The following is a 25,007-nucleotide window of genomic DNA, read 5'->3' as shown; positions in this document are numbered from 1 at the left end:
AAAAAACAGCATATAGGCAGCCTCCAAGGGATACACCATTGTGTGTGGTCTGGCAGCATTTACCTAACGTCTCCCAAAGCTGTTTGTATAATATCTGGAAAAAAGAATCGTATATAAAACAAATTACAGATTTTAATATTCTATCACACACCAATAATCCAGACAAGATTAAGAAAGTGGTGTTTTACACTAGCAGCTAATTTTCTTAAAATTTTAAAAACAGTTTTATTAGGATTGCTATATTATACTGTAGAAGTGCTGGGGGGTTGGGGGTGTTTTGTGTTGTTGGGTTTTTCGGTTTTAGATTGTTTGTTTGAACACATTTTTATTTCAGAACTTTTATCATTCTGTTTTTCACATTACTGGCCTCAGAATTTTTACTCAAAAGTAAGGGACTATGAAGCCAAGAATGTTACTTCAAAACCATTTGGCAGGTTTTGAAGAGCACAATTATTATACTTGACCTTATACCTACTTAGTACAAAAGTTCAGTTAAATAGATACAAAAAGTTCTCAGTTGAGCCCCTAAAATTATTTTTTAAACTTAAATATACATTGCCGTAAGAAAAGTACACATTTAATACTAGGGTCAACTCAGTGAAAGTGCCTGTGATTTTTTTAAACTATTGAATAAAAAATAGAGGTATTCAGGTCACCATTTTATTATGTTACATAACCTGAAATCATTACACTGAGTTACACATTTAAACCAGTTCATACATCTAAATAGGTTACCATACATTCAACATTGCCATTATTTTATATGTAAAAGCAGTGTGTTTCATAAACATGTAACTTTATTAAAGTTCAGATAGTCAGAATATGAAATAGACATTTGAAGACATGACTGGATCTTATCTGCTTATAACCTGAAGAATTTTTCAAGCATCAGTAACTGGATCCTTACACTGGATTCTAGAAATATTTCAGAAAATAAAAGATAAAAATATTTTTAAAAATTAAACTTGTTAGTTTTATTAAATAATCATTCTGCAATAAAAACATATTCGGACTGAATTAATGACATTTTTTTACATTCCTATAGGAGAACTTTTTCTTCCTTCATGATGCACAGAAAGACAAAGTTGTCAGGAGTCAGATACTACAAAACTCAGGACAAAAAATCCAGCCACAATGAAAACTGATATACACTTTTGAATAATGTCTTCATACAAAAACTTGGTATCTTTCTTTGAAGGGAGAAGGAAAGAAAAAAAGGAATTTCATGTTACAATGCCTTGGTAGAATTTAGAATTTTGTATGTTCAGCAGTCTCTTCATAGTTTTATTTCCTGTATCATCATTTTCTTCACCCATCTTCAGACCATTAGAAAGAGTACAAGTGGAAGTAGCACGCTTACAGTAATTTCAGCTATGAGGTTTTTAACTCTGTCCCCCTATGGGCAGAACACATACAAAAGTGTTTGTCCACTTAAGCTTTGAGAAACCAGATTGTAAAATAAAATACTCCACTCTTTACAGTACACTTACTGATACCAATACAAATTGGTTTACGTATTGCTTTCCCATCAAAAGGATGTTGAGATTCATCAATGCCTGTGATCTAGAACTCTTAAGAGGCACAGGAGTTAGCCAAAGAGGCAAGTACAACGGAGCCAATGAACAAGTGTCCATAATGTAAGCAACAAACCCACTTCTGGAGAATTTCTTACAGCTACAGTTGCTAGAAATTTGAAAAAAATGAATAAGCTAGTAAGGAAATCTAATATTAAAACATTGTGGTATGAAAATTAAGAGCCTTAGCATGCAGAATTCTTAAGAATCAGAAAGCATCTATAAGCTTTAAGAATACACAAAAGCAGAAAGATAAATATATACTGTTACTTTTGATCACTGAGATCATATCAGTAGATCAGTATGTTTACATTATCTTTCAGTACACTGCAATTAGCAGGAAACAGTAATCAAGAACAAATTCTGAGCCTCTCTGACACCTTCCAGGCTCTTCTGCCCTAATGAAGGAACATTACCTCTGTACAAACATAGAACACTTAGAAAAGACAAGAAACAAAAGGTACACAAATTCCAGAACAAAACTAGGGGACATGCTTGATGAAGGAGTCTAAGAAGATGTCTCAGAAAAATAAGCAACAGCAGTTTAGGAATGTCTCCACACCTTTTCTTTTTTTTTTTTTTTCCTTTTCTTTTTTCCGTTTTTCTTTCTTTTTTTTTTTTTTAATAAGAGACTACAGATCTTCACTAAATTCAGAACCATCTATACGCTGTTCACCCTTAAAAACCCACACCAAATCTGATGTGAAGTCAGATTAAGGAAACATCTAGAAAAAAAACAAGCAAAGAAAGAAATAATAAATAAAAAAAAATCTGCTTCTTAACACATATCTAATAGGATTTATTTCATTTCAGCCAAAGTCCTGAAGTCCTGAAATAGAGACTTAGAAAAAAATCTTTGGGCGTGGAAATTTTTCTATGCTTTTAAAATTACCGAATTAGAACTCAGAATTTAGACTTAGACATTAGCTCTCAACTTACAGTGCATTCATCCTTTGGAAAACAAAATCATTTAAAAGTGTATTTTAAGTTTTGTAATATATTGCATTGAAAAAGACAGTCCAGAATTCCAAGTCACCCAGAAGATACTGATGAGTTTGTGGGGCTTTTTTCATTCACTTCACTGCTCAGAACCTCAAAAAACCCCACCAGACCATCTGCGACACTTGTTCTGTGCTTTTGTCCGCCCTCTGCTGTCAGAAACACAGCAAATAGCCATCCACGCTACAGAGCACTCCACACCTCCTGCTACATACACTATTTGATCATTGTAGGTTCATGATTAGCTAGAAACCCAGTGAAGAAAAAAGGAAACTGAATAAAACAGACTCAGTGGTCCTACACTAAAAAAAAATAAAAAATGAATAAAACCACAGAACACCTAGAAGATGCAGTTTATAAACTTAATCAAAGATTTCCATAAATCTGTGTGATGCTAACCACAGCAGGAACAAAACTATGAAAACTATCTCGAAAGCAGATTTCTAAACAATACTGGTTACAACAGCCAAAACAGTTCCTCGGTAGAAGGGAATTGCCTTTCTGCTCACCACAGGCACTACATCCATGTGGATAACTTTAATGCTCTTCAACTCCAAGCAGCACCTTATTATACTTTGTACCCACATGAAAAAGTCTCAAGGTCACCTCAAAACTCACAGTCCAGACCTTGACTTCTGGCCTTCTGAGTATATTCTCAGCTTTAAACTTCACTTCCAGACTTCTACAGAAAGTTTTTAAAGCACTGGTTGAGTGAAAAGAATTTCCTTTTTTTTCCTGTTCCTCTTCAATAACCAAACGTGATGATTTCCCACCTCCAAATCGTTTTACCATAGCCAGACCCATAAAATCTCTCACTGATAAACATGTGAGTATCATCTCCAACAATAAACAATACCACTTAATTTGTAAACTGTTGCTGAACACAACAAGGAATACTTGAAGATTGCTGCCAACCAACCTGCAATTTAAAAACAAATAAATATTCTTTTCATCCCCACTTGCTTTTTTGTATCATTCTCACATTCTCCAGCATATTTCCACCCATCCATTTACTATGCAGCATCCTTTAATTCATAAAGGACACTGAAAAGTTTCACATCAACAGTGGGTGCTGCAGTCCTGGGAATAGAGCGAGTCCATCTGTGTCATGCTGATTTACATTCTTTATTATCCTCTAGAACTTACATTCACTTGCATTAATGATGAACTTGCCTTTTCTCATTAGTTCATAGGAGAAAGGAGTAGGAATAAAGCTAAAATTCCCAATTCATCCACTGCTATAACTTTTTTTTTTCCTCTTTCCCTTTTTTTTTGGTTATGAGTTGAAGCAGAAGGCATTTAACTACAACATAACTCCTCCATTTCTCCTTGGCATTCACTCAACATAAGGGAGCTGACAGCAAAGCACTCTTATCCAGGAGAGATCAAGGAGGGACTCATACTACTCCTCATTCAGATTTTCTTTCTAAACTGTGCTTCTCCTTTGATTTGTCATTAGTCAGGAAAAGTTACCTTATGTACCCAGACACTTTCCACATGAGAGCGAATCAGCATCCCAACTATACAGAGTAGCAGCCATAGGGAAAGAGCTAGGGACATACCTCCCTGTCTTCAGTATAGGTTCCATATTGCTGGGTTGCCACAGCTAATAATAGTCAAAATGTCTAGTAGAGACTAGAAAGAAGGAAGATACTGAGAAAACACCTGTCAGCCTGCCTCCCACACAATTAACTAGTAACTTTGGTAGATTTCACAATAATTTCCCCCAAATATTAAGCTTCAGTGAAGACCTAGTTAGCAGATCACTGCCATCAGTATAAAGCTGAAGTACAACACAACAAACATTTAGTATCTTCACCAGTCTAGTGCCAGCACAAATGCCACAGATGTTCATTTTAAATATATACATCAATCCAAAAATCTATTCCATGACATTGCTGTATGCAACCCAATGAAATGAGAAGCTCTTGGTTTTTGCAACATCACCCCTGAAATTCTCCAGAGGGGTCATATTCAATAACATCTATACAGAAGCTCACATTCTGTCACATGCAACATGCAGTACTCGTAGGATGAGGACAAGTTCTTCTTGTTCTTACAATGGATTTTCTCAACTGAAAAGCAAACCAGACACGACTGAGACAGAGGTCTACAATTGCTCATAAAGGAAATTGTCCTCATTTGTGATTGCTCAAACGATTCTTCAGTCACCTAGCTGGCGATCCACACAGTTAACTCTAAGCTATCTTTACCTGGGCCATTGCTCCAACACTTCCAATTTCTCATAAACATGCAAAAAGCAGAAAGCAGAAGTCAGACCACTCTTTAAATTTGTTTAAAACAAGACAGGCCAGAATGTCACAGGGAAATCTTTAATCCATAGTAGTTCTTAATGGAACTAATATATGGGTAGATACTGAAACTGATTTTACTTGCGTAATTTCTTGCAGCAAATGTGGATAGAAAATTACAGACTGTATTCATACCTGTCTGTGGGAGGTCATCAAAAATTACTCTGATAGAGCCTCTTTTCCTATTTCATGCGAAATGCATTGTTCCCAATTTCCACTAACAGTCTTTATTATGACAAACTTCACAAAATCCTCAACGAGAGAGGGTAAAGCTCATACATACAAACTTTTAGGATGTGGAGAGCATCAGTGACATTCTCTCAGTTACCAACAGATGCTTTGTTAATAAAACTTGCATATACAAATGTCCACAAAATGTCTTAACAAGATCAGTTGTGACAGCTAAGGATAACAGCTGCCATCATGCTATGTCATATCAAATTACTGCAAAGAGATATTTTTTTTTCTACACTTAACTCAAGAACATTGACTACAAACAAACACAGTTATCTACAGAGGAACTCAAAGTGCAAGATATTTTGCATCACTTCTGCAGAAGAGCAGTGACTTTGAGGCCCAGATAGGAAAATAATTTTGAACAGCTGGAAATTATAATTGCAGTGTAACACAGCAAAGTCAAACACTGTTTCCTAGAGTCAGCCAAAAGCCAAACCACAGACCTACCTTAAGATACAGAAGCAGCTCTTGGCCCCAGAAGATAAGCGACAGAATCCAAACCTCTGTTTGCTGTCAATGTCTGTAAGCACAAATGTAAAGTTCTGCCCAACTTGGTTAACTGCATGGCTGAAAATAAAGAGTAAGAGGAAAAAATTAATGCTGAACTAACTCTGTGTCAGAAGTATCTAGTCCAAGTCATTGAACCTATAACACTTCCTCTTTCAGCAGAGTTCTTTTGAGAAATTAAGAGTACACACTCTCTTGAAACTTCAACATGCTAGTTGCTTGGTGAGGAAGGAGTGGGGTTTGGGTTTTTTTCTTCCCATGTCATAAGTGTGGGAAGACACTAAAAATGTGTTTATCTTTAAATGAAAATGGTTATGAGTACCAACCATCTTCAACGTAGTACACACTGTACAAGCTAAATCCAAGTTCTCTCATATGACCCAAAATATTTATTACTCTTCATTTACTAATTTGTTTACTCCAAGAGCAAGACAATGTTTAATAACATTCTAAGCTTCTTCAGCACTTGGATATTGACTTATAGAAGCTTTATTATCCATCTACCAATTTTGCATGTATGCCAGATAACCCATTCCAAAACGTTCAGCAACTGGAACCATGCCAGGTGACTCTCCTTTACTCTAGTGGCTAGGTAACCAGTTAAAAGAAAGACTAGCATGGTGTGCAAAAGAAGAAAAGATAAACCAGAATCAAAAGTACACTGTGCTAAAGCCAGCCATGACTACAAAAATAATTTTATAGGACTTTTATATGATCTTTCAAAATTATGAGTCGTTTCCTCATCCATTAGATCTTAACAGGTCTTCAAGAATACCTCAAGTGAACTAATAATTTTCTTAGATGTTGGCTCCCACCCACACCATAGTGAAAGGTACCACTATAGGAAAATTTGCCCAAATTACAGTTGTGAAAAGCAAAACAAAAAACCACAACCAACACCCATCACTACCAAAACAGAAACACAAACACTACCCAAATAAAGAAACGAAAATAAATCAAAACCCAAACATTTAAAAATTCATGTCTTTAAAAATACTATAATTCACATCCATATTTTACCACTGATAGGTGATGTTCAAAACAGTAAAATAAGATCAAAATAAGATGCTTTACATTTAAAGCACGGCACTTTCTGAATGGTATTTATTAACAAAATGAAAGACGTTCTTGAGATATTACAACATTAGTCTGAAGTTAATCAAATGCTTATGTACCACGATGGTAGATTCCACATAAACCAAGTCCAATTCACCTCTCTGTCTGTAGAGACTTAGTTTTACTGCTTAACAGAAATTTTGACATTTAGTGGTGCATCTGGGACTAGTGTAATTATTAGAGGACTTTTCATCCAATTTCAGATCTATTTGAGACCTCATAATGATATGAGATGAACTCTTGTTTCAGGTTATGTTCTAGTTTATTTGAGGTTTACTGAGAACTGAGAAAACTGAGTAGCATTTACACGTGCATCTTTACAAGTCAGTCCTACCAACAGCAACAACAAAATCCATGACATTCAAGGTCATTTAGCTAACAGTTCCAAGCCTTAAAAGCAAGCAAATATTCTCTTCTGCAATGCTGTACACAATGCAAAAGACAATTATGTGGGAGATTATACACTCAGTGCCTAGAGAAAAAAAAACTTTTAGGAAATATAAGTTTGATCCAGATCAGAAAGATGTCACTGTCCAGCTTAGAAATAAGAATCCTTCAGTGGATTCCAAACAGGGAAGGAATACCATGCAGTGATGATGATGGAAAAGTGCTCCAAATTCACAGATGAACAAGACAACAGATATTTAAAAGCATTTCAGTAGTCTGAGAATCAGACAGTGTAAGTACTATCATCCTACTGAAATCTACACGTCAAGAGAACAACCATTTCCATACACCATACTGAGCTGCTAGGGGACACCAAAAAAACCCTTACTGATGTTGCATTTCATTTGTAAAGCTTGGGTGTAATGTTACTATGGTGATTTTAGTATGGTGTTTAAAAAGTGGATTATATACTTAATTTTAACAAAGTTGAGAGCAGAGCGTGTGTGAGGAAGAGCATTCTAGCTGACAACATTATGGAAGGGGCAGGAGGGGAAGGCAAAAAACGTGCTTCATTTGAAGCAGGGAGAAGCTTGTTTATTAAACAATTGTGACAAGTTGGTAAGTTCCTCCAAATTAAACCTAAAGATTCTTGCATTTATGTGATCTGCAGAAACTAGATATATCTGGTATGTTGTCAGGTCTTCATGTGGAAGGATAAACTTCCCAACATAAAAAGTGTTTTTCTTAATCTTTACTTAAAAGTCATAGCTCTATTTTCAAATGGGAAGAAGGTCTGTTTAGAGCCTAATGGGGTGGAAGCACCATAATCTCATCTCTAAATGGACAGACAGAAGTTAGGGTTGGAGAGAAGGGAAGAGAGGAAGAGTGATTTCTTAAAAATCCTTGATCCTGCAACCCTAAGAGTAGAAAACTCACAATCCACTGCCTAAAGGAAGGAGCAAACTAGTCCCTGGTGATTTTTGACCACTAGCAACAATATATATAAAAAGAATCAATATAAAAAGAATTAAGAACCTGTGTCAATGAGTGCCAAAACCTTCAGCGCATTCAGATATGCAGAAGATTTTTATTTGCCTCAAAATCTTACTGTCCTATCATCATCTGAAGCTGATCTCGCAGAGGCCAACAGTATTCACAACTTTTGCCATCTGCTTTATGAAACATGCAGCCTTAATGGAGACACATACATAGGTGAAGATTTACATCCTTTCTCAGCACTTGTTAAAGAAATACCACTGTTTAACATCAAAGTCAGCAAAGCAAGACTCAAGTACCATTGAGCCCACTTCACCATTAAAAAGATTTGCAGTATTGTGCCAGCTTTTCAGTGGAATAACACTGAATATAGTTATATAAATTAAATTTCCCCAAGTAAAAGTCCTCACACAGAGTATATATAAACCGGGGACATGACTCTAGCAGGAGTTGAAAACTGAAGTTCTATGACTGGCAATGCTACTCTGGGCTTTGAGCTGGTGAAAAGAAAAGTAGCATCTATTCTTTAGTGACTTTGCATTTCTGATCATTTCTATCAGTATCTTTTCATTGTAATTCCTACTGATTGTTTTTCCACAGAACATGAAGAGATATCCTACACTGAGTATTATTCCAACAGAAGGTATTATCCCATGTTCTTAAGTCATTTGAACAATGAGCCAGTATCTTCAATGTTATACTAAGAACAGTAATTTTAAAGACTTCTCAACATTGCAGAGAGATTCTAATACTAAAACTGTCATGGCTAACAACAAGGCAATCTAGTTAATGGGGAATAGCACTTAAGTATTTGGAAGGCCTTTACTGAAACCACTTCAGTGTTTCTCTGTCTTTTTGTTCAGAATGAACAAAATATTAAAAGTAGTAACACCCTGAAGACTAAGAATTACAGTAACTGGAGATCTGATCCAACACACCACTTCTCAGGCACATACAGAGAGATAAAATCCCACTAGAGAGTGTGAGTCAACTCAAACATGACTGTAAGGACCTTTCTGACCTATAACTGAAGACAGATTTCTTCTAGAAGCAATTTCTCAACTCAAAGTAGAAAAATTGTTTACTGAGAAGACTGAGGGGAATATTCAAGCACTGTCTATAGTAATTCCATTATGGGGATACCTGCTCATTACTTTAAATAACTTTATTTAAAATACATATATATATATATACACACACACACACTCAGTAGCTGGTTAACGGTAAATAGGGAAAGAAAAGACCAACTAGTGTAAATTCATTGCTTGTTGAGTTCCAGGAACAGCCTCTAGAAACAGGTATTTGATCACTTCTGATTTTGGAAGTAGCTAAAAGATGAAGAACATTTTGCACTTAAGATGCCCTGTATTCTTCTCTTGATCATGGTCACATTAATTTGCATCCAGTGATATAAGACTGTTTACCTTCTTGCTGTAACTGGCAGGTGAATTCTCACACACAGTTCAAAGCTAATTTACATCACAGAGGACTACAAGTATTTATTTCTATCTATACCTATGCACACACCTATTCGTGGCGGGGGGTGGGGTGGGCGTGTGCGCGTATTTTTACATCAAGAAGAGAAGTAGCACACACATCTCTTTCAGCCACCATATCCTTCACTTGGGATGTCGTCTACCTTCCAGAGTAATCAAAGTTCATTCTTTATTTTAAATTATTAAGTGTACTATGGGTTACAATCTCTGCTTTATGTTCAAAACTGTTGGCTTCTGTCTTTTCAGTGACAGTCTGTGATACTCAAACAAGAGAATCCAGAAATGGGAATCACTTTTCATTATGTTCTCATTTGCACCCCATATGGGTTTTCAGCGTTCTTATCTTTCAGAATGTTATATTGCTGAGGAAAACAAAAAACCACCAACAAACCAACAGCAAAACAAACAAAACCCCTAGGTACAATAAACCTACACATAGTGAACATAAATATTTCTAGCAGAAACACATACATGAGAAAAATACATATAAGTACTTATTTTGTAAGTACTGTTCCCTCCCTTTAGGATAGGAAAAAGATAAACAGCAAAAAGTGCTTCCAAATTATAAGTATTTGTGGCTTTTAAAGGTCATCGAAGTCAACAAGTGCTGGTTAGTAGCTCATGTTGACAGCCCAGGATATTCAAATTCTCCTTTTATGTACAAATCAGATACAGCAGAGGCACTGGTAATAATAGCTGTCTCCAGCAGTGCCTCACCAATGGCTCTCAACCCTGATCTGCAGGAACCACCTGGAGGGTTGAAAGCACATACCGTCTGCATGATCCAGCCAAGCTTTCAGCTTCCTCCAACCCCAGATGACTACATTGAAGGACAAAGCGTAGCAGTGGTTTCAATATGTAGACTTCTATCTCCAGAGAAGTGTGGTGAGATTTCATCTCCATTCACAGAAACCAGTGAAAAATGTTTCAAGATATCTAAGAAATACAAGCTGGCCTATGGGGGGAGGTGGGGGGGGTTTAAAAAATTGAATAATGGCTCAAACAAGAAGTGGTATTAGATATGGATGTTGATTTATAAAGAAAATCAATTTGTACTGTAATTATCACTGATTTCACTGAAATGTGAAAAAGATTTCTAGCAGTTTAATCATAGTTAAGGTCAATTTAATCATTCAAAAACCATTCAGTGTGTTAGCTGACCTAAGACAAGTGATTCTAACCAATTAAATTATGCTTGTAGATGATATGAGCAGTGTGCATCCTTTCAAAATTCCAATGCTTGTTCTTTTCATTAAACCATTCAAAATAATCCACAGTAAAAGCAAAATTAAAGAACTAAGAAAGTTCTGGAGTTTTCTAAATAAAAGAATTAAATATTTGCAGTTCCTGTCAAGTCCACTGTAACTTACTTTACCATTTTTTTTCACTCAAAATTAGAGGCTACATTAAGTAGCCACCAAGTAAAGCACCAGCATTCCAGCAAGATCAAGAGACCTTTAAATGTAAAGCACTTAATTCATTGTTCTGCCCAAATTTTGGCAATTAAGAAATAAGATACATACACACAAAGCTTTGATACTAATATGCATATTTGATAATTACTACCCAGGCATTTTCACATCCAAGCATTACGTAGAAGTAAAACAAAACATACTCTTACTGCTGCCACTGAACAGCTCAAACTTTTAAAACTTTTTTTTTTTTTTGATGGTGCCCATAAAAACCCCAGGAAAAAGTGATTCTAAGACTATAATTTGCACTTGGGTGCTTTAAGTCACAGTCAAGCAGACAGAACATTCCGAATGGTATGGTTTTTATTTTCTACAGTGGTTTTATTGACAAGCTTATTTTCTTGTAAAGTTTGAAAAGCTAACACTACCTGTCCACATAGAAGGGGAAACAAAACTTGGTCAAAGTCTGTAGAACTTCCTGTGGAGAGAAAAAGAGATAATTTATACATCTATTGGGACCAATAAATCTAATATTAACCACATCACACAATTTCACAACTTTGCCCTGAAGAAATAAGAGACAGATGAAGAAATATGGGCTTTATCAATTACATGGCAGGAGTACCAGGCAGTCAATCATGTGAAATAATAAACATGATCAAACTTCATTAAAAATGAAAAATTAATCAAGATTCACACATGGGCAGGCAGCAGGAGCCATCCAGCAATTCTCCGAAGAGTAGGAGGAGGTTGGGTTGTTGAGTGTTAACACCTCTCTAGGGACAATCTCTACCCTGACCATATGGATCATAGTGAATAACACCAAACCACATGGGTTTGGCCTGGCAGGACCACTTCTGCTGGCACAGCTTTTGACTGTTACCTAGGAACAGAGGTCTGGGGGATTAGAGAATACTTCCTAACATCAGCAAGATAAGTAACAAAAGATAAAGCCAGTAGAGCTCATAGCAGGAATGTTTAACATTGCCTACTCCTATTAGAAAGAAAATCTGAGTGTTAAAAGACTGATTAAAATAATGTGTATTAAAATTAATACAAATCATTTAACCTACAAACCATTTTCTAGAAGTTACAAAACAATACCGCAGAGAAACTTCTAAGCATAGCCTTTGCATGATATAAACAGCATGAACATGAAAACTGAAAACATGATCAGCAAATAAATTGATAACTTTCAACTTTATAACTTGAAACAAATACAGTCATTGAAGAGGCAAAGCCAGAAACATGTTAGTCCCAAAACAGTTGTATTCACAGACAGAAGTAATTCATTTACATTATATTGTTCTATAATATTTAAAATTTGAATTCTATAATCCACAATCCACCATAAAGCTATACCCAGTTTGCAGACCTTTAGTACCAGCCAATTCATTGTTCATTCTCCTTCACGCTTAAATATTTCAGGACCTGAAACGTAAACTATATTTCTGCTTTCGGCTGAAACAAGATAACCCTGACTAAATAACAAATCCTCTGGTAAATTCAACACTTTTCTGACCAATAGCAATAAATTACCATCAATAACTAAATTGATGCTTTTCACTTCATTTATTTCTAAAACCAATGCCATCATTCAACAAATAAACTACATCAATCTAATAACCTATTCAATGAAGCAGAAAACATATTGACTCCCTTGCAAGAACATGTTCATCCTACATAATTCAAATAAGCACATCCCATTCTTAGCAATGGTTTCAGGCTCAACTGCTCATAGACTCTTCTTTGGAGGTTTCTTGACAACTAAAATGTGGCAAGGTCTTCAGATTTCAGGCAGAAACAGATATGGAAACTTTGACTTCTTGACAGTTTATTGATAGATTATTTAACAACCTCCTGTTTTTAAAGAACAAGAAAGGATCTATTGAAGAATGCCATGTAAAGCAAAGAAGCATCCTCCTTTCATTTGCAGCAGGAAACGGGAAAGAGCTATACAGGTTTCAGTGTAAACTCTGCAGAAATAGTATTTTGATACAAAATAATGCCTTGATAGTAAAGGCCTCATTAATGTGATTTTCAGCCTTGTGCAGAATCTCGCTCACCTCCACAAGGATCGATTGTCTGCTGAACAGCTCCGATTGCTTGTGCACAAAAACTACATCTTGACAAATTTTAACTATTACACAATTATTCTTTATCCACAACTGAAATCCTAATGTATAAAATGTTAAAAAAATCATTTAAAAAACCCCAGCAAAACCCACAGAACTTTAAACGAATCAAAATTATTAATTGCAGGAGAGTAAGATGCCTACATTTTTATTTGCCTTACCAGTACAAATTGTCCTCAAAATACTGACTGCACATCTATTTTTAGAAACAAAGCCATCTACCTGCTACATAGAATTCTGAAATAAAACAGTGTTAAAAGATAACAGGTCAGTGACCTCAAAATGGCAGAATATATTTTCTGCATTATTTTTATGATTTAAGTAATTACTGTAACTGCAAGTAAAAACATTCGCATAATAAAACACTTCAGCATCTCATCAGCACTGTGTTATTATAGGATAAGTGTACTACTCAGAACTTACTATACACTTGTTTGTTGATATTTATAGCTTCCTAAACACAGAAAATTAAATTTTCTGTGGCAATAAATTGAATCTGTACCATTGTACGTTGCCTTGTCTTTTAAAGAAAGATTTTTACAGTGGCATTATTATGTGGCTTTTATAATGTTACTGGACATAATTTGCCACTCATTATATACCAATACTTCTCTCTGCCTTGATTTACAACTAACATATTTAGACTAGTACAGGTTAACTACAGATGTATATTTAAATTTTAACCATTCAAAAAGAAAAATATTTTAAAAACATATACAGAATTTTATAATTAGCAAAACTGCTGATCTGCATATGAGAAATACTATTACTGGAGAACTATTTAATTTTTGCTCAAGTTGCAAGCTCATTACCATAAATGTAATGTTTTGGGGGGGTTTATCCTTTATATACTGCTCAGTTTGAAAAATTAGCAATGCCTACATAATATACAATTTCCTTCCAGACCCTTTAGGTGGGTGGTTACTTACGGCCTAGTAAAAAAAAAAAAAAAAATATCATCATTTCCTCACATTTCAAACAAAAACACTACGAAAACAAACCTAGAATCACTCCATGTCAGCATCTTATAATTCTTTTTATGTTTTAGCCTGACATGACACACAGAGGTAGTATCAATAGTCTGTTTTCTTGTTTTATTCCCCTATGCCTATTTCCTTAAAGTAAAACCTACATTAATGCCTCTAAAAAAACAAACCCTAAAAAGAAGAAAAGGGGGGAGGAACCCAAAACAATCCAGGACACGCAGCTGATAAGCGTAAATTACCCAGTAGCTGAAACCAGTGTCTCCAGGGTATTACATGCCAGTTTTCTGGATCAATCCCCAAGTTTATATTTTCACAAATCTTTTTACATGCAGTTTGATTTTTAACATTTTAATGAGCAAAAAGTGCTTCTATAGCAGCCAGTCACCACCGTTAAAGTGCAGGGCATGAACTGTGTCCCTTGAGGGATTCAGCCCAGCCGTGTCACCAGTGGCTTTAGGACATACACCACCTGGTTCCTTGTCCCAAGGTTCCAACTCTTTTCATAATCAAAACACTGCTGACATTATAAACCCCACATGGGTTTTCTAAAATCCTTCCCAATCAATAAAGCCAGTACATAACTTATCGGAGACAACACAGAGCTCATTGATTAAGTTTGGTTTCAGTAGCAAAGTTTTCAAAATAAATGAGGCAAGAATACAGTGTTCAGCCCTTTTGTGTCACGTAGCAATTTATGAAGGTGAGGCAGTCTCTTAAAAGGATTTCCTACACACACACACGAGAGACACACTTGAAAAGTGTATGGAAAGCAAGGTTGTAAAATACACACAATACACACTTGGCTTATGTCCCAAATTATCTATATACTGAGATGAAATAGTAAAGAAATCTCCACATTGCTGAAAAATTTTGCATGTCCACTTCTGAATTTAATATGCAAGCTGTATCCTAATTAATTTTTTATTTTCATTTTTAAACCTTTCACTGTGTGCTCCCACTTCCAAGTCAAGGGAACAACTTCACAGACTCTTAAACATACAGGATTGCTTTATTTCTCTTGTTCGAATGAACATCAATAACAAATGAATAACAAATATCCCATGCTGCAGCTACAATTAAACAAAACTGCACTGATAAAATGATATGCAAATTGTTCATCTAATGCAAGAACAGCAGACTGTTGCGAACAGTCTTAGAAAGATACGCAATACAACAGACTTCAAAGCGGAACAAGAAGTGTAAGTAGAAGTTGGAGAGACAAGAAATTAAAATACAGGCAGAGATCTGTGAAAAATGACAAACAATTAAGGCAAGACACACAAATATTAATCTGAGTCAGAGAAGGGGAACAATACACCACAAAAACCAACAGGTTGGGGACCTGTATTTGGAAGCCTATTGGGAAACGTGAGGGAAAATCAGATGAAGTTTAAAAGACTACCCAGAGTACAGACGAGACCTTTAGCTGTGGATCATGGGGAAAAAACACCACAAAAAAACAAGAACTCCACAGCCATATTTCAGAAAGTGCATACATTTTTACAGGAGGACCATTCAAATATTACAAGAGAATGGAGTATCGCAAATGAGATGTTTTCCATGGAGAGATGACTCAGTGATGAAAAAGATGAATGCTGTTTTATTTCCTTGACCTTAAACCAGAAATTAAGTACAGGTGACGTTACTGTAAGTGAAACACTAAACAGAGAGGGTGGAAATACAAATAGTTTTCATCTTATCCAGCTTGAAATACCATCTGAATCCATGAAACAAACATGAAACCCATCCACTTCACATGGAGGGACACCAAGAACACATCCACAGACTGATAAAGGAAGGAGAAGAAAATGGAGAGCAACAATGGTTAAGAACAATGACAGCCAGCCTTATGGGATCAAGGAAAGTGAGGATAGGTAACATGATCCCAACTTGATCAGCAAGCAAGTATAGACAATTTTATTTCTGCTTAGAAACAACATCAAATTTAAACATTACAAAAAAGTTAATAAAGCATAAAAAAGAGTGCTAAGACATCAACTGAAGCAAAATATTATCCAATCATTTTGAAATTTGGGTTGTACATTACCTTACAGCCACAAAAGTGTAAACTGCTCTTATATTTAATTCATCTATTTGAATTATTTTAAGCTAAAAATTAATAAAATCGTCCACTGCTATGGAACAACAGGTTTAAGAATTAAAAAAAGAATTGTCAGTGCACCCAAATTACCAACTTGAATCTGACAACAACTCTGTTTAAAACTGAAAGGGTGGTGAAAGAAAATTACAGAACAATCTAGAACACCATAAATTCTGTTAGCTATGCAGGGCTGGTCTGACACATTTTCCTAGGAAAGGAAAAATCTTTCTGCACAATAATGAGCACCTCAGAAACAAGTTTTGGTAACTACTTAAAACATTTTACAAAGGAACTACTTACAATGGACAGAAAAATGTCATGTTTCAAAATTTTATTTAAAGAATATAAACGTCAAAGCAATGCCAGCACAAAAAATTCAACCACTAACTTACTTGAATACAGCTCTGAGTAACAAACAGAGATCAGTAAATCTTGTGTGTTGAAAATTGAAAATTTAATTTGCATTTATTATTAGTATCAGTTTATATTATCTTACAGCAAATTTTCCTGAAGTTATTATTACAGATTATTCTCATGAATTAACAAATGCCATGCAATTATGTAGTTAAAAAATCAGGAGAAGGATTTCAATTCAAGCAGTTTATAAAGCCTAATTCTCAAATTAAAAAGACAGTATCCTGCATGCAGAGGCCTGGGTTCCACAACCACAACAAAAAGCTGAGAATCTGCAACATGACAGAGCAGAGAAAGCAAAGAACAATAACACCAAGATTTCTCCAGATTTTAAAGATTTTTCTAGTTTTTAAAAACATGATATAACAGAGATATTTTTTTCAAAAATCATTGATAATTTAAAATATTTATGTCAAATTCCATCTTGCATCTATTTTATCATCAAGTCTTTTTAGATCTTACAGCAGTACTGAACATTATACTGATTTTTATAATGGTCAAAATATTTTAAGAATTTGTTTTAATCAGTTCTTCAAAAGAATGTTCCATTCTACCCCAAAAAATCAGAAGCATAATTTGCTAATAGCATTGAATTACCTTAATTTAGTTTTATCTCTACTTTCTTTAATTCTACTAGTATTCCAATCCAACTTTTTAGCAGTAGTCCATCCATTTGCTAGTGTTTTAAAAATCCATTAGCTCTTTTTAAGCAATTATAAAGCTTGAATTGGGGGAGGGTTTTTCTTCTACAAAAAGTCACTTTTTCCTGTGCGAGGGTCAGAAGGGGAACAGTACCCAGTATGAAATAACATCACTTCACTGAAGGTAACCAATTGCTTTCAGGAAAATGCTATTTTTTAAAAACAAACAAAAAACCCAATGCATATATACACAATCCTGGTAACAGGAACAGCATGAGATAAATAACATTTCCTAAGCATATTGAGGCCTGCTACCATTTAAATATTTTAAACGTACAAAATATGTGCACAGATGGGCAACTTTTCTACTTGCATTACTAAAAACATATTTCAAGATAAAGCTCAAAATCCCTGAATTTTTTAAACCTAATTGTGACTCTGTTTCTTAGAATTCACACCCCAAGGCCAAAGCTTTCCTGCCACCAGTCCTTCAAATCTGATTTGGACATTACACGGGAGGAGGCTCCAAGCCTCCCTGAGGTCTCACTCCTTTTACAACATACGCAAAAACAGTAGATAATGGGCCTATGCTGAATTCACTGCTCTGCACAGCTCCTCCTGGGACACAGGCCTAGCAGATGTGATAAAAACTGTGTCAGAGAAGTAGCTCTAGTTTTTGCCTTAATGACAACTTCAACCTCTCAACTAATAGAACAAAAGAACAGGAACGACTATTACTCTTTTTTCAGTAGAAAAAAATCTGAAAGTAAAGCTGAACTAAATATTTAAGCATTTTTCAAATGATCTCCATAATAAAAGTCTTTAAAACCCCTGCAATAAAATTAAAATTTAGGTTTATTCTAAGATAAATGGATTTTAGCTAACATGCTAAATTTTATTTTTTTTAATATACAGCTACTGTTGTAGGAATAATAAAACTGAATAATTTCAGCCTGAAATCACAAAGAATTGAAAAAATTGTACAAAGGGGCAGAAAAAAGTTAGGTCCAATTATGTGCATAAACATTGATCAATTGGTAAACATACATGTCAATATCAGAAAGCTAGAATACTAATTGAATTAAATGCATTTTAAACATTTAGTGACTGAAAATGAGGATTATTTTCACTTCCACATTTAGGAAAAATTAGGAGAGAACTACTAGCTGTAAAAAGCTAATCATATACTTCTCACACTATAAGTCACTTGCACAGGTATACTGCATCGAAGACAAAGCTTTAAATATATACTTCGGTTAACATTTGTTAAATATTATAATTCTGGCTAAAGATGACTGGCCCTTTTAGACATCTCAAATGCTGTATTCAGCTACAACTGCATACCCACTTAATCAGCAATCATTGTTCTCTGAGGCAGGACTTTGTTGTCAAGACAAGCACTGAAACCTTTAAAAAATTTCAGAACTGGCATAAGAAAAAAGTGATCTTTGTCAAACAAGGACAAATTTATGCAAATCTTTTATAAACATTCACAAACATTTATTTAGCTTTTGAAATGTTGGCCTCATTTGAGAGCATGAAAATGAGGGGGAAGTAGGAAGATGCAAAGGACAGCTTAGAGGCTGGCACACTACATAAATATTCAGAAGGAAGATTATAGGATTCATGTTAGGCTGTCTTAGGTTTCTCCAAAGTCCACATAGAATACCAAAGAACAAAACTAACGAGAAGTAGAGCAGATGTTAGACAATGCAGCAGCCCTCTTTTCCACACTCACTTGGCTATACTTCGATGCTTTCATTTTTTCTTTCAATATGGTTAGGTCATTCAAGGATTCTCCTATAGACTCTGTATTGTGGCTACAGAGCTATAAGCTGGACCTCTGTCAGCTTTCCAAAAGTTTCCAATGAAAAGGCATTATGCAAATTCTACCTCTCTTACTCTCTTTCAGGAAAAAAAAGCCTCCAGTATGCAGTCATCGGAGTATTGGAAGTCCCAGCCTTCATTTCTGTATGGTTGTGTTTGCCTTAGGGCCATGCTGCTTGTTTTGACAGTGGATCCCCCTAGATAGTTGGGATTAGTCGAGCTTGTTTAGATAAACTTGAAATCAAGGCCTTCTCTAGGTAGACAGCTAGATGTAGCTACTGAGTTTCCAGCTGCCTCCTTCTTTCATCCCAAAACAACTGCAGATTCACAGTAGAGATCACAGCCACAGGCTATGTCACATACATAAGTACAAAATTAAAGGCTGCTAAAAGAAGCCTTTGTAAGTCTTAGTGCTAAAATAAGGAATCTGTACTGCATAGTTTAAACAAATTATTCAAGAAGCACCAATAAAGGTCTGCAACGGATAGTTAACAAGACATGTTCACAAAAGAAATACCCTGTTTACATAAATGGGCAAGATCATGCCTTGTTAAGCACTTCTGCAGCATCCACTGACCAACCTTTTTAAAAACACATGCAAGTAAATAAACTAGTATCTGCTAGAATATCTGAAAGTGAGCTCTGTTTATCAAATACAAACTTTATGATCATAGAAAACTATTACAATGGCACCATTCCAATTAGACTTTCAGTCGTGTTCACAAGATTGGGCCAGATTTGATCTTTACTATAATCAGGTAATGCAAATCGTAAGAATCCATTCACACAAATAGAATACATTAAAAGAGAAGGGCCAGAGCTCCAAACCTAAATTAAAACCTAAAATCAAACCCCACCCATGTAACTATGTTACACCTTTATAAATCTGTATTGTAGTTCAGCCCTAACAGAAGAGTCATTTTTCAGGGGGTAGGGGGGAAAAAAAACAAACAGTTTTGGCTTTTGAAGATTGTAATCTCTTCTAGCTCTGTGCAAATTTTCATACACAGTTCTGCAGCATCCAGGCACAACAGACGGGAAACTAAATTAAAGGAAAAATTAATCACTAGGATGTTATAAATAACCAATCAGGAAAAAAAAAATCACCACTAAAGAAACAAAAAATTTAGTTCAGTGAATAGTAAATATCATTAAAAATCAACTCCCGTCCTTTGCTCAAGAAAAAGGATATGAAGAAATGTTGGAAATAGTTTAGTTAAAGACAACAGCAGAATTTTGTAGTTAAGAAGCCAAGGTAAGAATTTGCAATCATCGACTTCTCTGCCTTTGTGCAAAAGACTTGAACATCACTTTTCTGCCATTTCCGTATTACAGAATTTCTACCTTCACTGTAAAATCAAGTCATTTCACTGACAAGATCTTTTCTATAAATTCAAAGCATTAAGAAATGTGAAAGAATAACATTAGACTCCAATTTCTTCCTGCACTGGTTACCAAAGAGAATATTAGAGCGTATACTGAACTCAGTCATTCTATATCATAAATTCTCCGTTAGTGACATCCTTAGCAGGAAATAAGCTACAGACTGGGAATCCTAATCAACAACTGAGCAAAACACGTAATTCCTGAGAAACAATGAGAAAAACAGTTTCATCATGCTATTGTACTTAAAAGAAAACAGAAGAACACTTAGAATTGTTACCTAAAACTTAAATATGACTGCTAAGACAAATACCAAGGATATACCTAGCACAATGTTATCAAATGCCAGGAACTGATCTAATTCCTGGATTTGTCTTCTCACAAAAGTCTTCTAATTGCTATGACCAAGATCCTCCTTACTGCTGGAAAGAAGAACACATCACTGTGGAAGAGTTTTAAAGCTAGTCACTAATGAAGTTACTTAACAACTCCATTACACAGGTATTACCTACTTTTCGCAGCTGAGGAAACACCACAAAACTAAACAACTATCCCAAAGGGGGCAACAGCTGACCAATTTTTTAAAATTCAGGAGTACTTTCTCAGGCTTGCATTCCCATCACACTGATTTGAGAATGCTCTGAAGGAGAAAGAAAGAGAAAATGATGATATATGATGAGGACACTAGTGCCCCCAGGGAAAGAACTTTTCTAACATTAAGCATTGCAGAGATGAGATGGAGTCTGTGATCACCTTAGATAACTGAGGATCTTAAGAGGATACAGCTTTTCAAAATTTATCAGTATTTTCACAACTTTTAGATTTCCAAATACAAGAATATGCTAGAGAGAATAGTGATCAGAAACCTGAAAGCTATAAAAACATTCATTAGCCATAGATTAGCAATTTTTACCTGAAGTAAAGACAGCTGACTAACATGTACAAAGATGTCTGAACTTGGAAACTTAAGTTTTCCAACTTTTCTCTGTAATATGCTACCAGTTCTAAGCTGCAGCCCAGAGATGTGAAAATTGAGTATGTGAGTATCAATTAATACCATCTATCAATCACCAACAAATCCCTTCTTTCAAACTACCTTCCAATCATTCCTTTAAAAAATAAATTTAAAAAAGAACAAAGCATAATGTACGCAACATAATTTGGGAAATTCAATTAAGGCATCATGCCATATAAATGCTCTGCACTATACATTTATGAAGTTATTCAGGATCAATAGCAAACATGTCAACATAGATCTCATGATGGCTATGAGAAAATGCAGAACCAGAAAATTAAAATATGTAAAAATCTCAAAATTCCAGTTATACACACTCTTATAGACTGGTTTTCTTTCACAGCTAAGGTAGTAAAGTATTAAAAAATATATACCTTCCAGAACATGAGTTCTACTATTTTGCTATGTTATAGTAAATTGGAATTCAGTACACCTGCCATTTATTACTCATACTTTTACTGGCATTCCTACACATCTCTTCTGTGTTGTGCATTCTGCAGAGCACTCCACTCCTACACCCTCTGATCTACAGAGGGCACGGTGTTTTGATAACCATGCAGATGGCTACAGCTGAATACTTGTTATTACTGAAGTAACAAATCACCATCTGACTTCACTGACAAATAACATTTTAATATAAAATTCCTTGTCCTACAAAGAATGGACAGATTATGTGATCTTACAGTTCATCACTCACGGGTGTGAAGTGTGGAACAAATAAAAGGTCATGCCTACTTTCTGTGAGCATCATAGCAGTCACATAGTCACATAGCAGGACTGTCTAGCTAGTAAAACCAAAAAAAAGTTGTATTTCCATCCACACTGCCCCAAACTCTAGCAGGTCCTTTTGTTGTCAAGAGTAAATCATAGAAATCTCCCACCACTTGGAAATGAACACAAAGGGACAGCCATCTTCTAGAACTCCCCATGGTACCCTTGACATGCATCAGCACCTGGCTACAAGAACTCAAGATGATCAATTTAAATAACAACGCACAAGCTGTTTTGTCTGGTTTGACACTCTTTTACATGCCACAGGATGCTCTGCCAATAAAAAAAATACACTTTTATTTCCCACTTGCTTTTTGTCTTTACAGCACTTTCAGTGAAGCTTTAGCTTCTTTATGACATTTTTTAATGCATCTATACACTGGGGTATGTGCAGACAAGTTACAAGAGCAAGAATCCAGAGAACCGTTTCCTCCTCCACATGCTCAGGAAACTTTGAACCATTAATGACTACTTTAGGAGCTACAAAACAAATGTTCTCCTAACTTTGTTAAAATAGTACAGCTACATTAAAGAAGCAATAGAAGACACATTAAGTGGGGGAAAAAGCTGCAAGACAGAGTATTATCGATACTCGTTTAGTAGCATGGTCTCAAAAATAGTCTTAGTCATCAGCAATTCAGATTTTTAAGTGATCCCACTAAACTCTTGATTTAAAAGCGATCTCTAATCAACTGCGAAATTGCTTAAATACTTTATGACTGTTAATATAAAGACAGGGCATATCAGAGACTGGTTTGTAACTTTAACCTTGACAACACCACTTACCTGCTCATACTTATTTTAACATGTTTTAGAAGAAGTTCTACTGTTTCAAAGGACAGTACTACCCAGTATTCCTGTATGTGCAAACATCAACATCAGCAGCCATAGCAAGGAAGACCGTTACACAAATTGAGATGCATTAACAAGTTTAATATGCTTATACCAACCGTATCGTTAAGTGCCTGAATTTTATTTTTAAACAAAACAAAGATACTTCCTACATATTACAAGTTTTTAAACAATATTTTTGAAATTGTTTATGAATTGAGCTATAGCACCAGTATAAACTGAATGGTTCAGGAGACTGAAACAAGAGAACTTTCTAAAGTATTTTGATAATGGCTGGCCTAACAAACCCACGTAGAATATCACTGCATAAGCATCTCCCATTTTAAAGAAACCATCTTTACTTTAAGTGAATATCTTATAGGTTTATCAATAAATCCAAACATAAGTGATAATGATTACTCACTTTAGGTCTGATCCCACAACCTTTACTCACACAAGTAATCCCACAGGATTTTAATATGACTACCTCAACGAATAAGTGTTGGCAGGACAGGTTTTCAATTATTCATATGTTCACAGATTTTTAAGGCCAGAAGGGACCATTATGATCATCTTAGTCTGACCTCTTGTATAACAAAGGCCACACGATTGTATCCAGTAATATCTGCACTCTTTTGAATAATCTGTGGTGAAATCAAATTGTGTTTATTGAACTTCCAATATTGATTCCAAATTTACATGAAAGAAAACTGAAAATGTTTAGAAAGTGGCTTGAACTGCATTTCCGCACACTTGAACCCAATTATTCCTCTATTTTTATTCAGAATTTTTCTGACTTCTGGACAGTGGCTTTCAACATGGCTTTCATGCAGAGACTTCAGAGTCCAACACTAGATCAGGTACTCTCAAGCCAAAACCAAGTCATCTCCTGGGCTCCTTCCAATGATTAATTACTTGACAGTTAATTAGTATTTGTTTTGTGCACTTTTACCATTCCTCCCTGCACCATGATTTCTGAAATACAGATATCATAACTGGAAAAACATTCAACTAATGGCATCAATGATGCAACAAACAGGGAAAACAGCATTTCCATCTCAGCTCTCTCACAGAGGAACAAATGGAGTAGCTACTTAAGATTATTAGTTTAAGGGGGGAAAAAAAAAGTTTTTGACTATGTAGCATGCCTTAAGATTTCAGGGCTAACTTTTTTCAGGGATACTTAAAGACTGACTGACTTTTACTATTTTGCTCTGCACAAATCCACTGCAATGATTTTTTTCAGCCAGCCATCACAAAATAATAAAAAAACTAGAATGCTATGATGCTATGTGAAATTCTGTGCAGATCTGAAGGATTACTAAAACTAGGTATTCTATTATGTTGTTAAACATACCACGGGTGAATTCTCTCATCACAGAAATACTTTACTATAATCCTTAGATTTACTAACTTCAATTCTAAAATGGAACTTGGATGAACAGATTATGTCAAAGGTTCTGTTAAAACGCAAATCATCTTCACCATGTATTTCTAAAGGTTTGCAATTCTATCTAGCACAAATGCCTTGTAACACACTTCAAACAAGGGTAGTATACCCTACCACATACACAAAGACATTAGATTTGAAGAGGTTCTGCATTTTTTATATTAATTAAATTATAGTAGAGAAACACATAAAAGACACAAATAGAAATACATAAGAAAAACTGACCTCTCACCTACTTGGTCTAAAGAAAAGCTACTGAAAAAACAACTTGTAACATACCACCAGGATGACAGAGTAAGACACAGCAAATGAGGAATATATATCTTCTTTGCTTTACTATACTAAAGGACATTTGGTCTAGAAAACCACTCTAAAATACTCAGTTCTGTAGTCAAAGCCAATGGTTTAGTCCTGTCC

At 35.2% G+C, this 25,007-nt stretch overlaps 1 protein-coding gene across 4 annotated transcripts in view; it reads right to left on the bottom strand.

Annotated features, from left to right (window-relative positions):
- DENND1A (DENN domain containing 1A) overlaps positions 1–25,007 on the bottom strand; it is a 231,116-nt gene that overhangs the window by 148,843 nt on the left and 57,266 nt on the right. For all 4 annotated transcript variants that reach the window (XM_080402471.1, XM_080402472.1, XM_080402474.1 and 1 more), the window contains exons 4-5: positions 11,465–11,514; positions 5,570–5,689 (exon numbers count right to left, since the gene is read on the bottom strand). In XM_080402471.1, coding sequence (XP_080258597.1) covers positions 5,570–5,689; positions 11,465–11,514 — 170 coding nt within the window. The remainder of the gene's footprint in view (positions 1–5,569; positions 5,690–11,464; positions 11,515–25,007) is intronic.

The sequence above is a fragment of the Falco punctatus genome, assembly GCF_963210335.1.
Source record: "Falco punctatus genome assembly, chromosome: 9".
In the NCBI taxonomy this organism is placed as follows: domain Eukaryota; kingdom Metazoa; phylum Chordata; class Aves; order Falconiformes; family Falconidae; genus Falco; species Falco punctatus.
The sequence above is the reverse complement of the archived record's forward strand: the minus strand, read 5'-3'. Positions and strand labels throughout refer to the sequence as shown.